The sequence below is a fragment of the Mesoplodon mirus genome, assembly GCF_964341445.2.
Source record: "Mesoplodon mirus genome assembly, chromosome: X".
NCBI lineage: Eukaryota > Metazoa > Chordata > Mammalia > Artiodactyla > Ziphiidae > Mesoplodon > Mesoplodon mirus.
In genome coordinates this window covers 56,503,751-56,520,878 of record NC_138981.1, presented here as the reverse complement: position 1 = coordinate 56,520,878, position 17,128 = coordinate 56,503,751, and the positions used below count along the sequence as shown (strand labels likewise).

Below are 17,128 nucleotides of genomic sequence, written 5' to 3'. Positions count from 1 at the left end.
ACTATTCTTATCATACTCTGCCGGTGAGAAGCATTTCATTTTAGTGACTCTTCCGTCTTGGAACACTTATTCACTTGGCTTTCAGGACACCAAACTCTCCTACCTCAGTAGACATTCCATTTCAGTCTCCTCTTGGTTTTCCTTCTCTTCTCAATTTCTACATGTTGGAAGGTCCCAGAGTTTTGTTTTGTTTTGTTCTGTTTTGTTTTTCTCATTCCACATCTCTGTCTATATTTGTTTCCTGCGTGATCTCATTCAGTCTCATGGTTTTAAATATCTTTTAAATATGAGGATGATTTGCAAATTTATATATCTAGGAGGACTATCTCCCCTCTTCCCATCTCAAACTCCCTGTTCAACAACTCTCTTTAGATGACTCATGGACATTTCCAATTCAAAGTGTACAAATACTCTTGATTCCCTATTCCTCCTCAATCTACTCTTACTCTGGTCTCCCTCATCTAAGTAATTGGCAGTACCAGTCACCCAATTGCTAAGGTCAAGAACTTTGGGATGATCCTTGATTACTCTCTTTTCCTTTTACCTTACATCTAATCCATCAGCAATTCCTCTTAGCTCTCCGTGCACATTGTATGTTGAACCTACTAATTCCTACTGCTACCTTCCTGGTAGAGCCACCATCATCTCTTACTTGGGTGGCTACAGGAGCTTCCAAACTATTATCCTTGCTTTTCTTCTTGCCTGACTATAATTTGTTCTCCACAGCAGCCAGTAAGATGTATATTCTTTTAAAAATGTAAATCAGATCATATTATTCCCTCTGGTCCAAATTTCCAGTGACTTCTCTTCATTTTTAGAAGAAAATTTACATTTTATTCTGCATTATATGATCCTCACTTACCTTTCTGATCTCATTTCTGAACTTCACTGTCTCTCTGTACCCTTTGTTCTCTCTGCTCTAATTTCATTGGTTTTGCTGTTCATTATACATGTCAAACTTACCCAAGGGCCTTTATATTTGCTGTTCTCTTGGTCCTAAACATTCTTCCTCCAGAACTTTGCAAACTTTACTCCTTCATTCAAATCTCAGCTAAATGACATCTCTTCATAGAGACCTTCTCTGAGTACTCTATTTAAATAGATCTTTCTCCTCCATTACTCTCTATCCTTTTACACTGCTTTATTTTATTCCTATCACTTGCTATTATTTGTTCACATGTTTATTATCTGTCTTTCCCATTAGAATGTCAGATCCACTTTTATCACCAGCCTATAGAACAATTCCTATATATCCCATGTGTTCAGTAAATACTTGTAGAATAAATGGCTGGGTGTATAGGGAATAATGAAGGGAAAGAGATAACCCAGTTTAAGGGATCACCTCCTTAGGAGGTGATCTGGCATTTAGAAGAAAGTACAAGGGAACACTGAATGCCTACTCTGTTGTTCCATACTCTCATTTTAATTGGATAAACTCATTTATTTGTCTATTTACAATCTCCCCAAATACACACCAGAAAATATAATCTCTATGCCAGCAGAAATTTTTCACTCTGTATCCCTAGTACCAGCATAGTATCTAGCATATCATAAATCCTCAATAAATGTGTATAATAAATGAATGAACTGGGTGTTAGTAGACCTGAGATATAATTTCCTCTTGGCCAGTAGCTTACTGAATAACTTGGGCTAGTCACTTCACTATTCTCGGTCTTAATTTGCCCCTCTGTGTGAGGAGTTCTTTGCGCTAGAAGATCACCAATGGGATCACCCACTCTAGATGATTTTCTAACTTTCTTTTAAACTGAGATATAATTCATATGACATAAAATTCACCCTTTTCAAGTGTAGGTCAGTGGTTTTTAGTATGTTCACAAGCTTGTGCAAACATCTAATTCCAGAACATCTTCTTCATGATTTTTCTGCATCTATTGAGATGATCATTTGTTTTTTCTCCTTCCGTTTGTTAATATGGTGTATCACATTGATTGATTTGTGTTTTTTGAAGAATCCTTGCCACATGCCCAACCTTGTTTCATCTATACCTCTACCGATTGCCCCAACTCAGACATCATGTCATTTCATCCATAAATGTTTCAATATGTACCTGTAAAAGATAAGAACACTATTTTAACCAAAATCTCAATACCATCATCGTACATAAAAGAAAAGAACACTACACAAAATAGTAATTCCTTAAGATCACTATCTAGTCAGTATTCAAATTCTCCTATTTTTACTTTTTTTTTGAAAAAAATCAGGATCCAAATAAGACCCATATATTACAACTGTTTGACATATCTCTCAGGTCTCATTTAGCTGACCAGAACCTCTGTTCTTAACCACTACACTCTGACCTAGGTTTTCTATTACCAAGGAAGGTGATAATTTCCTTAGAGCAGGAGTTCTCAATTGGGGGTACATTAACAGTTTCAGGGGCTTCCATGAATCTCTTAAAATTAGTTTTCAAAATTTTACATGTATTTGTGTAGGTTAATTTTTCTAGGGAGAATATCCTTGGCTCTCATTAGAGACTCAAAGCTTTACTTAAGAAACAAGACAACTGAAAAGCATATACTATTGTCACAGGAAATTGTAGACCACAAAAGCTAAGGGAAAGCCATAAAGTGGTGAGTTGAGGATGTCTTTATGAGGATGGAGAGAGAAGTTAAATTCTGTTAAGTGTATTACCTTGAAATTTGAGAGATCTTTATAAATTACTTTTGAGATAAATAGAAATACTTAGGGATTAAATGGTGCCTTATTTAAAAGTAATATAATGTACAATTGATTGGGGTCTCTTAAGTCCCTTTTTAACATATCCCTTTAAATAAAGTATCTTGGCATATTGTGGTTTTGCTGAATTGTGGTCATGAAAATAATACTCAGATCATAAATTGAATTCCCTGTTTTATGAGACTTGTGACTCCATGTAAACTGGAATGGGTAGAGACTGATTTTGTGGGATATCATTGATTTGTTCCATGACAATAGCTCCTTTGAATATGTGTATAACTTTGCAATATTACGTATACAAAGGTTATCATTAATCTTTCCTCTTTGCACCATCTTTTCCTAGATGAAATCCAACACAGAACACCAAATGGTACTATCATCAGCAGTATAGAACCCTCCAAGATGACACAACACCCCAAAACGCCTATACAGAGAAGTGGGGAAGCAGATCATGGGAGGAAATCCCCAAGCTGGCCTGTTTCAGATGGCAAGTTGGAATCCTGCCTCGAGGTGGATGTGGGGAAGTTGGTATCCAGGCTGCAGGATGGAGGCACCAAGGCCATACCAAAGGCCACCAATGGACCTGTGCCAGGCTATGGGCCCACTAAGGCCTCCTCTTTCCATGTAAAGAGACCAGCTCCTCGGCCCCTGGCTCACCACAAGGAGGGTAAGTGCTTGGGAATCCCATGGGGAAGAGAAATTATCTCAACTATTTTTTTTAATATTTCCCTAGAAATTGTTCACTTTAATAATTTCATTAAAATAACATAGAATTATGCATAGGATCTTACCAATTAAAAATATTCTCCATTGAATGGATTTTATAATCTCTTACTTAGGTTTTTTTTTTTTTTTTTAATCCCACCACAACCCTGCCACTGACTTTCCCCCCTTGGTGTCCATATGTTTGTTCTCTACATCTGTGTCTCTATTTCTGCCTTGCAAACCGGATCATCTGTACCATTTTTCTAGATGCCACATATATGCGTTAATGTACAATATTTGTTTTTCACTTTCTGACTTACCTCACTCTGTATGATACTCTCTAGGTCCATCCACGTCTCTACAAATGACCCAATTTCGTCCCTATTTATGCATGACTAATATTCCATTGTATATATGGACCACATCTTCTTTATCTATTCATCTGTCAGTGGGAAATTAGGTTGCTGCCATGACCTGGCTATTGTAAATATTGATGCAATGAACATTGGGGTGCATGTGTCTTTCTGAAATTTTTTCTGGGTATATGCCCAATAGTGGGATTGCTGGGTCATATGGTAGTTCTATTTTTAGTTTTTTAACAAACCTCCATACTGTTCTCCATAGAGGCTGTACCAATTTACTTTCCCACCTACAGTGGAAGAGGGTTCCCTTTCCTCCACACCCTCTCCAGCATTTGTTGTTTGTAGATTTTTTGATGATGCCCAATCTAACCAGTGAGAGGTGATACCTCATTGAAGTTTTGATTTGCATTTCTCTAATAATTAGTGATGTTGAGCAGCTTTTCATGTGCCTCTTGGTCATCTGTATGTCTTTGGAGAAATGTCTGTTTAGGTCTTCCACCTGTTTTTTGACTGGGTTGTTTGTTTTTTTTAATACTGAGCTGCAGGAGCTGTTTACATGTTTTGGAGATTAATCCTTTGTTCGTGGATTCATTTGCAAATATTTTCTTCCATACTGAGGATTGTCTTTTCATCTTGTTTATGGTTTCATTTGCTGTGCAAAAGCTTTTAAGTTTCATTAGGACCCATTTCTTTATTTTTCCTTTTATGTCCATTACTCTAGGAGGTGGGGCAAAAAAGAAATTGCTGTGATGTATGTCAAAGAGTTCTTTACATAGTTCTTCCTATGTTTTCCTCTAAGAGTTTTATAGTGTCCAGTTTTATATTTAGGTATATAATCCATTTTATTTTTCTGTATGGTGTTAGGGAGTTTTCTAATTCATTCTTTTACATGTAGCTGTCCAGTTTTCCAAGAAGCATTTTATTGAAGAGACTAACTTTTCTCCATTGTATATCCTTGCCTGTTTTGTCATAAATCAGTTGACCATAAGTGCATGAGTTTTTTTTATTATTAGTTTCTGCTTTATAACAAAGTGAATCAGTCATACATATACATCTGTTCCCACATCCCTTCCCTCTTGCATCTCCCTCCCTCCCACCCTCCCTATCCCACCCCTCCAGGCAGTCACAAATCACCGAGCTGATCTCCCTGTGCTATGCGGCTGCTTCCCACTATCTATCTACCTTATGTTTGGTACTGTATATATGTCCATGCCTCTCTCTCGCTTTGTCACAGCTTACCCTTGCCCCTCCCCATATCCTCAAGTCCATTCTCAAGTAGGTCTGTGTCTTTATTCCTGTTTTACCCCTAGGTTCTTCATGACATTTTTTTCCTTAAATTCCATATATATGTGTTAGCATACGGTATTTGTCTTTCTCTTTCTGACTTACTTCACTCTGTATGACAGACTCTAGGTCTATCCACCTCATTACAAATAGCTCAGTTTTGTTTCGTTTTATGGCTGAGTAATATTCCATTGTATATATGTGCCACATCTTCTTTATCCGTTCATCCAATGATGGACACTTAGGTTGTTTCCATCTCTGGCTACTGTGAATAGAGCTGCAATGAACATTTTGGTACATGTCTCTTTTTGAATTATGGTTTTCTCAGGGTATATGCCCAGTAGTGGGATTGCTGGGTCATATGGTAGTTCTATTTGTAGTTTTTTAAGGAACCTCCATACTGTTCTCCATAGTGGCTGTACCAATTCACATTCCCACCAGCAGTGCAAGAGTGTTCCCTTTTCTGCACACCCTCTCCAGCATTTATTGTTTCTAGATTTTTTGATGATAGCCATTCTGACTGGTGTGAGATGATATCTCATTGTAGTTTTGATTTGCTTTTCTCTAATGATTAATGATGTTGAGCATTCTTTCATGTGTTTTTTGGCAGTCTGTATATCTTCTTTGGAGAAATGTCTATTTAAGTCTTCTGCCCATTTTTGGATCGGGTTGTTTCTTTTTTTGCTATTGAGCTGCATGAGCTGCTTATAAATTTTGGAGATTAATCCTTTGTCAGTTGCTTCATTTGCAAATATTTTCTCCCATTCTGAGGGTTGTCTTTTGGTCTTCTTTATGGTTTCCTTTGCTGTGCAAAAGCTTTGAAGTTTCATTAGGTCCCATTTGTTTATTTTTGTTTTTATTTCCATTTCTCTAGGAGGTGGGTCCAAAAGGATCTTGCTGTGATTTATGTCCTAAAGTGTTCTGCCTATGTTTTCCTCTAAGAGTTTGATAGTTTCTGGCCTTACATTTAGGTCTTTAATCCATTTTGAGCTTATTTTTGTGTATGGTGTTAGGGAATGATCTAATCTCAGACTTTTACATGTCCCTGTCCAGTTTTCCCAGCACCGCTTATTGAAGAGGCTGTCCTTTCTCCACTGTACATTCCTGCCTCCTTTATCAAAGATAAGTTGGCCATATGTGCGTGGGTTTATCTCTGGGCTTTCTATCCTGTTCCATTGATCTATCTTTCTGTTTTTGTGCCAGTACCACACTGTCTTGATTACTGTAGCTTTGTAGTATAGTCTGAAGTCAGGGAGCCTGATTCCTCCAGCTCTGTTTTTCGTTCTCAAGATTGCTTTGGCTATTCGGGGTCTTTTGTTTTTCCAAACAAATTTTGAAATTTTTTGTTCTAGTTCTGTGAAAAATGCCAGTGGTAGTTTGATAGGGATTGCATTGAATCCGTAGATTGCTTTGGGTACTAGAGTCATTTTCACAATATTGATCCTTCCAATCCAGGAACATGATATATCTCTCCATCTATTTGTATCATCTTTAATTTCTTTCATCAGTGTCTTATAATTTTCTGCATACAGGTCTTTTGTCTCCTTAGGTAGGTTTATTCCTAGATATTTTATTCTTTTCATTGCAATGGTAAGTGGGAGTGTTTTCTTGATTTCACTTTCAGATTTTTCATCATTAGTGTACAGGAATGCCAGAGTCTTCTGTGCATTAATTTTGTATCCTGCTACTTTTCCAAATTCATTGATTAGCTCTAGTAGTTTTCTGGTAGCTGTTTCTAAGGTAGGATTGTATTGCTATAATCTTCCCTCTTAGAACTGCCTCTGCTGCATCCCAAAGGTTTGCGTCATCGTGTCTCCATTTTCATTTGTTTCTAGGTATTTTTTTAATTTCCTCTTTGCTTTCTTCAGTGATCACTTCATTATTAAGTAGTGTATTGTTTAGCCTCCGTATGTTTGTATTTTTTACAGATCTTTTCCTGTAATTGATATGTAGTCTCATAGCGTTGTGGTCAGAAGAGATACTTGATACAATTTCAATTTTCTTAAATTTACCAAGGCTTGATGTGACCCAAGACATGATGTATCCTGGAGAATGTTCCATGAGCACTTGAGAAAAATGTGTGTTCAGTTGTTTTTGGATGGAATGTCCTATAAATATCAATTAAGTCCATCTTGTTTAATGTATCATTTTAAGCTTGTGTTTCCTTACTTATTTTCATTTTGGATGATCTGTCCATTGGTGAAAGTGGGGTGTTGAAGTCCCCTACTATGAGTGTGTTACTGTCGATTTCCCCTTTTATGGCTGATAGTATTTGCCTTATGTATTGAGGTGCTCCTATGTTGGGTGCATACATGTTTACAATTGTTATATCTTCTTCTTGGATCGATCCCTTTATCATTATGTAGTGTCCTTCTTTGTCTCTTCTAATAGTCTTTATTTTAAAGTCTATTTTGTCTGATATAAGCATTGCTACTCCAGCTTTCTTTTGATTTCCATTTGTATGAAATATCACTTTCCATCCCCTTACTTTCAGTCTGTATGTGTCTCTAGGTCTGAAGTGGGTCTCTTGTAGACAGCATATATATGGGTCTTGGTTTTGTATCCATTCAGCCAATCTGTGTCTTTTGGTGGGAGCATTTAGTCCATTTACATTTAAGGTAATTATTGATATGTATGTTCCTATTCCCATTTCCTTAATTGCTTTCGGTTCGTTATTGTAGGTATATTCCTTCTGCTGTGTTTCTTGCCTAGAGAAGTTCCTTCAGCATTTGTTGTAAAGCTGGTTTGGTGGTGCTGAACTCTCTCAGCTTTTGCTTGTCTGTAAAGATTTTAATTTCTCCATCAACTCTGAATGAGATCCTTGCTGGGTAGAGTAATCTTGGTTGCAGGTTTTTCTCCTTCATCACTTTAAATATGTCCTGCCACTCCCTTCTGGCTTGTAGAGGTTCTGCTGAGAGATCAGCTGTTAACCTGATGGGGATTCCCTTGTGTGTTATTTGTTGTTTTTCCCTTGCTGCTTTTAATACGTTTTCTTTGTGTTTAATTTTTGACAGTTTGATTAATATGTGTCTTGGCATATTTCTCCTTGGATTAATTATGTATGGGGCTCTCTGTGCCTCCTGGACCTGATTAACTCTTTCCTTTCCCATATTAGGGAAGTTTTCAACTATCATCTCTTCAAATATTTTCTCAGTCCCTTTCTTTTTCTCTTCTTCTTCTGGAACCCCTATAATTCGAATGTTGGTGCATTTACTGTTGTCCCAGAGGTCTCTGAGACTGTCCTCAGTTCTTTTCATTCTTTTTTCTTTATTCTGCTCTGCAGCAATTATTTCAACTATTTTATCTTCCACCTCACTTATCCGTTTTTCTGCCACAGTTATTCTGCTATTGATCCCATCTAGAGTATTTTTCATTTCATTTATTGTGTTTTTAATCGATGCTTGATTCATCTTTAGTTCTTCTAGGCCCTTGTTAACTGTTTCTTGCATTTTGTCTATTCTATTTCCAATATTTTGGACCATCTTTACTATCATTATTCTGAACTCTTTTTCAGGTAGACTGCCTATTTCCTCTTCATTTGTTAGGTCTGGTGGGTTTTTATCTTGCTCCTTCACCTGCTCTGTATTTTTCTGTCTTCTCATTTTGCTTATCTTACTGTGTTTGGGATCTCCTTTTTTTGAGGCTGCAGGTTCATAGTTCCCGTTGTTTTTGGTGTCTGTCCCCAGTGTCTAAGGTTGTTTCAGTGGGTTGTGTAGGCTTCCTGGTGGAGGGGAATAGTGCCTTTGTTCTGGTGGATGAGGCTCGATCTTTTCTTTCTGGTGGACAGGTCCACGTCTGGTGGTGTGTTTTGGGGTGTCTGTGACCTTATTATGTTTTTAGGCAGCCTCTCTTCTAATGGGTGGTGTTGTGTTCCTCTCTTGCTAGTTGCTTGGCATAGGGTGACCAGCACTGTAGCTTACTGGTCGTTGAGTGAAGCTGGGTGCTGGTGTTGAGATGGAGATCTCTGGGAGATTTTCGCCACTTGATATTATGTGGAGTTGGGGGGACTCTTTTGGACCAGTGTTCTGAACTTGGCTCTCCCACTTCAGAGGCACATCACTGACTCCTGGCTGCAGCACCAAGAGCCTTTCATCCACACACCTCAGAATAAAAGGGAGAAAAAGTAGAAAGAAAGAATTAGTAGAAGAAAGAAAGAGAGAAAGAAAGAAAGTAAGAAAGAGAGAAAGAAAGAAAGAAAGGAGAGAGGGAGAGAGGGAGGGAGGGAGGAAGGAGGGGAAGAAAGTAAGGAGGGAGGAAGGAAAGAAAGAAAGAAGAAAGAAAGAAAGAAAGAAAGAAAGAAAGAAAGAAAGGAAGGAAGGAAGAAAGAAGGAAAGAAAGGAGGGAAGAAGGAAAGAAAGAAAGAAACAAAGACACAAAGAAAGGAGGTAGGGGGAGGGAGGGATGGAGGAAGGGAAGGTAGGAAAAAGAGAAAGAGAGAAGATAAAGTAAAATAGAATGAAATATTATAAAATATAATAGCATTATTAAAATAATAAGTAATTAGTAAAAAAAAATTAAAAAAATAAAACGGACAGATAGAACCCTGGGACAAATGGTTGAAGCAAAGCTATACAGAGAAAATCTCACACAGAAGCATACACATACACATTCACAAAAAGAGAAAAAGTGGAAAAAATCATAAATCTTGCTCTCAAAGTCCACCTCCTCAATTTGGTATAATTGGTTGTAAAAAGAGGAAAAAGGGAAAAAATCTTAAATCTTGTTCTCAAAGTCCACCTCCTCAATTTGGGATGATTCGTTGTCTATTCATGTATTCCACAGATGTAGGGTACATCAAGTTGATTGTGGAGCTTTAATCCGCTGCTTCTGATGCTGCACAGAGAGATTTCCCTGTCTCTTCTTTGTTCTCACAGCTCCCAGGTCTCAGTTTTGGATTTGGCCCCACCTCTGCGTGTAGGTCGCCGGAGGGCATCTGTTCTTCCCTCAGACAGGACGGGTTAAAAGGAGCTGCTGATTTGGGGGCCTCTGGCTCACTCAGGCCGAGGGGATTGAGGGGCACGGAGTGCAGGGCAAGCCTGCGGCGGCAGAGGCTGGCGTGACATTGCACCAGACCGAGGCATGCCGTGAAGTGCATGGGTTTATCTCTGGGCTTTCTATCCTGTTCCATTTATCTATATTTCTGCTTTTGTGCCAGTACCATATTGTCTTGATTACCATAGCTTTGTAATATAGTCTGAAGTCAGTCTCATTCCTCCAGCTCCATTTTTTTCCCCTAAAGACTGCTTTGGATATTTGGGGTTTTTTGTGTCTCCATACAAATTTTAAATTTTTTGTTCTAGTTCTGTTAAAAATGCCACTGGTAATTTGATTGGGATTGCATTGAATCTGTAGATTGCCTTGTGTAGTATAGTCACTTTCATAATATTGATTCTTCCAATCCAAGATCATGGTATATCTCTCCTGTTTGTGTCATCTTTGATTCCTTTCATCAATGTCTTATAGTTTTCTGATTACAGGTCTTTTACCTCCTTAGGCAAGTTTATTCCTAAGTATTTTATTATTTTTGTTGCAGTAGTGAATGTGAGTGTTTCCTTATTTTATCTTTCTGATTTTTCATTATTAGTGTATAGGAATGCAAGAGGTTTCTGTGCATTAATTTTGTATCCTGCAACTTTAACAAATTTACTGATTAGCTCTAATAGTTTCCTGGTGGCATCTTTAGGATTATCTATGTATATTACCATGTCATCTGCAAACAGTGACAGTTTTACTTCTTCTTTTCCAATTTGTATTCCTTTTATTTCTTTTTCTTCTCTGATTTCCATGGCTACAACTTCAGAACTATGTTGAATAATAGTGACAAGAGTGGACATCCTTGTTTTGTTCCTGACCTTAGCAGAAATGCTTTCAGTTTTTCACCATTGAGAATGATGTTTGCTGTTGGTTTGTTGTACATGGCTTTATTATGCTGAGGTAGGTTCCCTCTATGCCCACTTTCTGGCTAGTATTTTATCATAAATAGGTGTTGTCTTTTGTCAAAAGTTCTTTCAGTATCTATTGAAATGATCATATGGTTTTTATTCTTCAATTTGTTAATGTGGTGTTTCACATTGATTTATTTGCATATATTGAAGAATCCTTGCATCCCTGGGGTAAATCCCAGTTGATCATGGTGTATGATCCTTTTAATGTGTTATTGGATTCTGTTTGCTAGTATTTTGTGGAGGATTTTTGCATCTATCTTCATCAGTGATATTGGTCTGTAATTTTCTTTTTTTGTTGTATCTTTGGTTTTGGTATCGGGGTGATGGTGGCCTTGTAGAATGAGTTTGGGTGTGTTCCTTCCTCTGAAAATTTTTGGAAGAGTTTGAAAAGGATGGGTATTAGCTCTTCTCTAAATGTTTGATAGAATTCACCTGTGAAGCATTCTGGTCCTTAAGTTTTTTGTGTTGGAAGATTTTTAATCACAGTTTCAATTTCATTACTTGTGATTTATCTGTTCATAGTTTCTATTTATTCTTGGTTCAGATTGGAAGGTTATACTTTCTAAGAATTGGTCCATTTCTTCCAGGTTGTCCATTTTATTGGCATACAGATGCTTGTATTAGTCTCTCTTATGATGCTTTGTATTTCTATGGTGTCCATTCTAACTTCTCCTTTTTCATTTCTAATTTTATTGATTTGAGTCCTCTCCCTCTTTCTTGATGAGTCTGGCTAAAGGTTAATCAATTCTGTTTATCTTCTGAAGGAAGCAGCTTTTAGTTTTATTGATCTTTGCTATTGTTTTCTTTGTTTCTATTTCATTTATTTCTGCTCTGATCTTTATCATTTCTTTCCTTCTACTATCTTTGGGTTTTGTTTATTCTTCTTTCTCTAGTTACTTTAGGTGTGAGGTTAGATTGTTTATTTGAGATTTTTCTTGTTTCTTGAGGTAGGATTGTATTGCTATAAACTTCCTTCTTAGAACTGCTTTTGCTGCATCTATAGGTTTTGGATCATCGTGTTTTTATTGTCATTTGTCTCTAGGTATTTTTTGATTTCCTCTTTGATTTCAGCAGTGATGTCTTGGATATTTAGTAATTTAGTAATTGTTTAGATTCCATGTGTGTGTGTTTCTTTTTTTTTTTTCATCTTTTTCCCCTGTAATTTATTTCTAATCTCATAGCCTTGTGGTCGGAAAAGATGCTTGATAAGATTTCAATTTTCTTAAATGTACCAAGGCTTGATTTGTGACCAAAGATGTTATCTATCCTGGAGAATGTTCCGTGTGCACTTGAGAAGAAAGTGTAATCTGCTGTTTTCAGATGGAATGTCCCATAAATATCAGTTATATCTATCTGGTCTATTTTGTCATTTAAAGCTTGTGTTTCCTTATTAATTTTCTGTCTGGTTGATCTGTCCATTGGTGTAAGTGGGGTGTTAAATTCCCCCACTAGTATTGTGTTACTGTTGATTTCCTCTTTCATAGCTGTTAGCATTTGCCTTATGTATTGACGTGCTCCTATATTGGGTGTGTATATATTTATAATTGTTATCTCTTCTTCTTGGATGGATCCCCTGACCATTATGTAGTGTCCTTCCATGTCTCTTGTAGCATTCTTTATTTTAAAGTCTATTTTTTGTGATATGAGTATTGGTACTCCAGCTTTCTCTTGATTTCCATTTGCATGGAATATCTTTTTCCATCCCCTCACTTTCAATCTGTATGTGTCCCTAGGTCTGATGTGTGTCTCTTGTTGGCAGCATATATATGGGTCTTGTTTTTGTATCCATTCAGTGAGCCTGTGTCTTTTGGTTGGAGCATTTAATGCATTCATATTTAAGGTAATTATTGATATGTATGTTCCTATTACCATTTTCTTAATTGTTTTTTGTTTGTTTTTGTAGGTTCTTTTCTTCTCTTGTGTTTCCCACTTAAAGGAGTTTCTTTATTATAAAGCAGAAACTAATAAAAAATAATATAAAAAAAAGAAGTTCCTTTAGCATTTGTTGTAGAGCTGGTTTGGTGGTGCTAAGTTCTCTTAGCTTTTGCTTTTCTGTAAAGCTTTTGATTTCTCTGTCGAATCTGAATGGGATCCTTGCCAGGTAGAGTATTCTTGGTTGTAGGTTCTTCCCTTTCATCACTTTAAGTATATCATGCCACTCACTTCTGGCTTGTAGAGTTTCTGTTAAGAAATCAGCTGTTAACCTTATGCAAGTTCCCTTCTATGTTATTTGTCATTTTTCCCTGTTGCTTTTAATAATTTTTCTTTGTTTTTAGTTTTTGTAAGTTTGATTACTGTGTGTCTTGGGGTGTTTCTCCTTGGGTTTATCCTGTATGGGACTCTCTGTACTTCCTGGACTTGGGTAGCTATTTCTTCTCCCATGTTAGGGAAGTTTTCAACTATAATCTCTTCAAATATTTTCTTGGTTCCTTTCACTCCCTCTTCTCCTTCTGGCACCCCTGTAATGCAAATGTTGTTGTGTTTAAGGTTGTCCCAGAGGTCTCTTATGTTGTCTTCATTTCTTTTCATTCTTTTTTTCTTTATTCTGTTCTGCGGCAGTGAATTCCACCATTCTGTCTTCCAGGTCACTTATCGTTTCTTCTGCCTCCATTATTCTCCTATTGATTTCATCTAGTGTATTTTTCATGTCAGTTATTGTATTGTTCGTCTCTCTTTGTTTGTTCTTTTTTTTGTGTGTGTGGTACACGGGCCTCTCACTGCTGTGGCCTCTCCTGCTGTGGAGTACAGGCTCCGGACGCGCTGGCTAAGCGGCCATGGCTCACGGGCCCAGCCGCTCTACGGCATGTGGGATCCTCCCGGACTGGGGCACAAACCCGTGTCCCCTGCATCGGCACCACCTCAACAACTGCACCACCAGGGAAGCCCTTTGTTTGTTCTTTAATTCTTCTAGGTGTTTGGTCTTTAATTCTTCTAGATCTTTGTTAAACCTTTCTTGCATCTTCTCGATCTTTGTCTCCATTCTTTTTCCAACGCCCTGGATCATCTTCACTGTCATTATTCTGAATTCTTTTTCTGCATGGTTGCCTATCTCCACTTCATTTAGTTGTTTTTCTGGGGTTTTATTTTGTTCCTTCATCTGGTACATCATCCTCTGCCTTTTCATTTTCTCTGTCGTCTTTCTGTGAATGTTGTTTTTGTTTCACAGGCTGCAGGATTATAGTTCTTCTTGCTTCTGTTGTCTGACCTCTGGTGGATGATGCTATCTAAGAGGCTTGTGCAAACTGCCTAATGGGAGGGACTGGTGGTGGGTAGAGCTGGGTGTTGCTCTGGTGGGCAGAGCTCAGTAAAACTTTAATCTGCTTGTCTGCTGATGGGTGAGGCTGGGTTCCCTCCCTGTTGGCTGTTTGGCCTGAGGTGACCCAACACTGCAGCATACCCGGCTCTTTGCTGAGGCTAATGGCAGATGCTGGGTGGGGTCATGCCAAGGAGTACCTCCCAGAATTTCTGCTGCCAGTGTCCTTGTCCCCATGGTGAGCCACAGCTGGCCCCGCCTCTGCAGGAGACCCTCCAACACTAGCAGGTAGGTCTGGTTCAGTCTCCTATTGGGTCACTGCTGGTTCCCTCTGGGTCCTGATGTGCACATTACTTTGTGTGTGCCCTCCAAGAGTGGAGTCTCTGTTTCCTGCAGTCCTGTTGAAGTCCTGCAGTCAAATCCCACTAGCCTTCAAAGTCTGATTCTCTGGGAATTCCTCCTCCTGTTGCCGTACCCTCAGGTTGGAAAGCTTTAAGTGGGGCTCAGAACCTTCACTCCAGTGGATGGACTTCTGCGGTATAATTGTTCTCCAGTTTGTGAGTTACCCACCCAGCGGTTATGGGATTTTATTTTATTATGATTGTGCTCCTCCTACCATCTCATTGCAGTTTCTCCTTTGTCTTTGGATGTGAGGTATCTTTTTTGATGAGTTCCACTGTCTTCCTGTCAATGTTTGTTCAGCAGTTAGTTGTGATTCCAGTGCTCTTGTAAGAGGGAGTTAGCGCACATCCTTCTACTCTGCCATCTTGAACCCATCTCTACCTCAACTACTTTGTACCTTGAGATCTTTCTGAGGTTGTACATATTTAAGTAGAAATCTGTTCCAGTTTGTTACCACTAATATTGGGATGGTGGGCAAGAACATAAAAACCATTCATAATAATCATGGCTCTTTTCTTACTTATGTGTTTGTTTTGGTTTGTTCATTTTGGTTTTTTCTTCTTTGATATTTTTTGTCTCTTTGTTTATTTCCACATGAGTTAAGTCACTTGCTATTTGTTTTTCTCCATCTGACTTCTTTCACTTAGCATAATACACTCAAGGTTCATCCATGTTTTTGAGAATGGCAGTATTTCATCTTTTTATGGCAGAATAGTATTCCTTTGCATATATCACATCTTTATTCATCCATTGCTGAGCACTTAGGTCTTTCCATATCTTAACTATTATAAATAATGCTGTGATGAACATAGGGGTGCATATATTTTTTTGAGTTAGTGTTTTCATGTTATTTATATAAATGCCCCGTAGTAGATGGATCGTATGGTAGTTCTATTCTTAATTTTTTGAGGAATCTCCATACTGTTTTCCAAGGTGCTGTACCAAGTTACATTCCCACCAACAGTGTATGAGGATTCCCTTTTCTCCACACCCTCTCAACATCTGTTATTTCTTGTCTTTTAAAAAATAGCCCTTCTAATGGGCATGATGTGCTATCTCATTGGGACTTTGATTTACATTTCCTAATAATTAATGATGTTGAACACTTTTTAATGTTCCTGTTGGCCATCAGTATATCTTCTTTGGAAAAACGTCCATACAGCTACTCTGTCCATTTTTAAATTAGGTTGTTTGGGGTTTTTTGTTGTTGAGTTTTATGAGTTCTTTAAATATTTTGAACATTAACCCCTTATCAGTTATATGATTTGAAAAATATCTTCTCCTATTCAGTAGGTTGTCTTTTCAATTTTTGAGGAAGTTTTTCTATGCTGTGCAGAAGCTTTTTAGTTTGATATAGTCCTATTTGCTTATTTTTGCTTTTGTTTCTCTTGTGCAAGGAGAATATTAAAAATATATTACTAAGATCAATGTCAAAGAATGCACTCCCTATGTTTTCTTTTAGGAGTGTTATTATTTCAGGCTTTACACTCGTCTTTATTTTGAGTTAATTTTTTTTGTATGTTGTGAGATAGTGGTCTAGTTTCTTTCTTTCCTTTCTTTGTGGCTGTCCAGTTTTCCCAGCACCATTTATTGAAGAAAATATCTTTCTGCATTCTGTGATCTTTGCTCCTTTGTCATTAATTAATTTTCCATGTGGGCATGGGTTTATTTCAGGGCTTCAATTCTCTTTTATTGATATATGTGTCTGTTCTTCTACCAATACCATGCTGTTTCATTACAGTAGCTTTGTAATATAGTTTAAAATCAGGGAATGTAATACCTCCAGATTTGTTCTTTTTTTACTCAGAATTGCTTTGACTTTTCAGCTTGTTTTTTGGTTCCATATAACGTTTAGAATTTTTTGTTCTATTTATGTGAAAGCTGTCCTTGGGATTTTGATAGGGATTGCACAAAAACTTTAGATTGCTTTTGGTAATATGAGCATTTTAACAATGACAATTCTTCCAACCCATGGGCATGGAATAACTTTCCATTTATTTGTGTCTTCTTCAATTTCTTTCAACAATGCCTTATACCTTTCAGTGTACAGGTCTTTCACTCCCTTAGTTAAATTTATTCCTAGGTATTTTGTTATTTTTGCTGCAATTGTAAATGGGATTATTTTCTTAATTTTTATTTCTGATAGTTCATTGTTAGCATATAGAAACACATCATATTTTTGTGTGTTGATTTTGTACCCTTTAAGTTTACTGTATTTGTTTATTATTTCTAATACTTCTTTGATGGAGTCTTTAGGGTTTTCTATGTATAAAATAATATCATCTGCAAATAGTGACAGTTTTACTTATTCCTTTCCAATTTAGATGCATTTTATTTCTTTTTATGGCCTAATTGCTCTGGCTAGGACTTCCAATTCTATGTTTAATAAGAGTGGTGAGAATGGGCATCCTTCTCTTGTTCCTGACCTTAGAGGGATAGCTTTCAGTTTTTCACCATTGAGTATGATGTTGCCTGTGAGT

The 17,128-nt window shown here is 37.4% G+C and overlaps 1 protein-coding gene across 4 annotated transcripts in view; it reads left to right on the top strand.

Annotated features, from left to right (window-relative positions):
- The window catches only part of OPHN1 (oligophrenin 1), a 627,727-nt gene that overhangs the window by 593,566 nt on the left and 17,033 nt on the right, over positions 1–17,128 (top strand). For all 4 annotated transcript variants that reach the window (XM_082609561.1, XM_082609562.1, XM_082609559.1 and 1 more), the window contains one exon: positions 3,041–3,364. In XM_082609561.1, the coding sequence (XP_082465687.1) occupies positions 3,041–3,364 (324 nt within the window). The remainder of the gene's footprint in view (positions 1–3,040; positions 3,365–17,128) is intronic.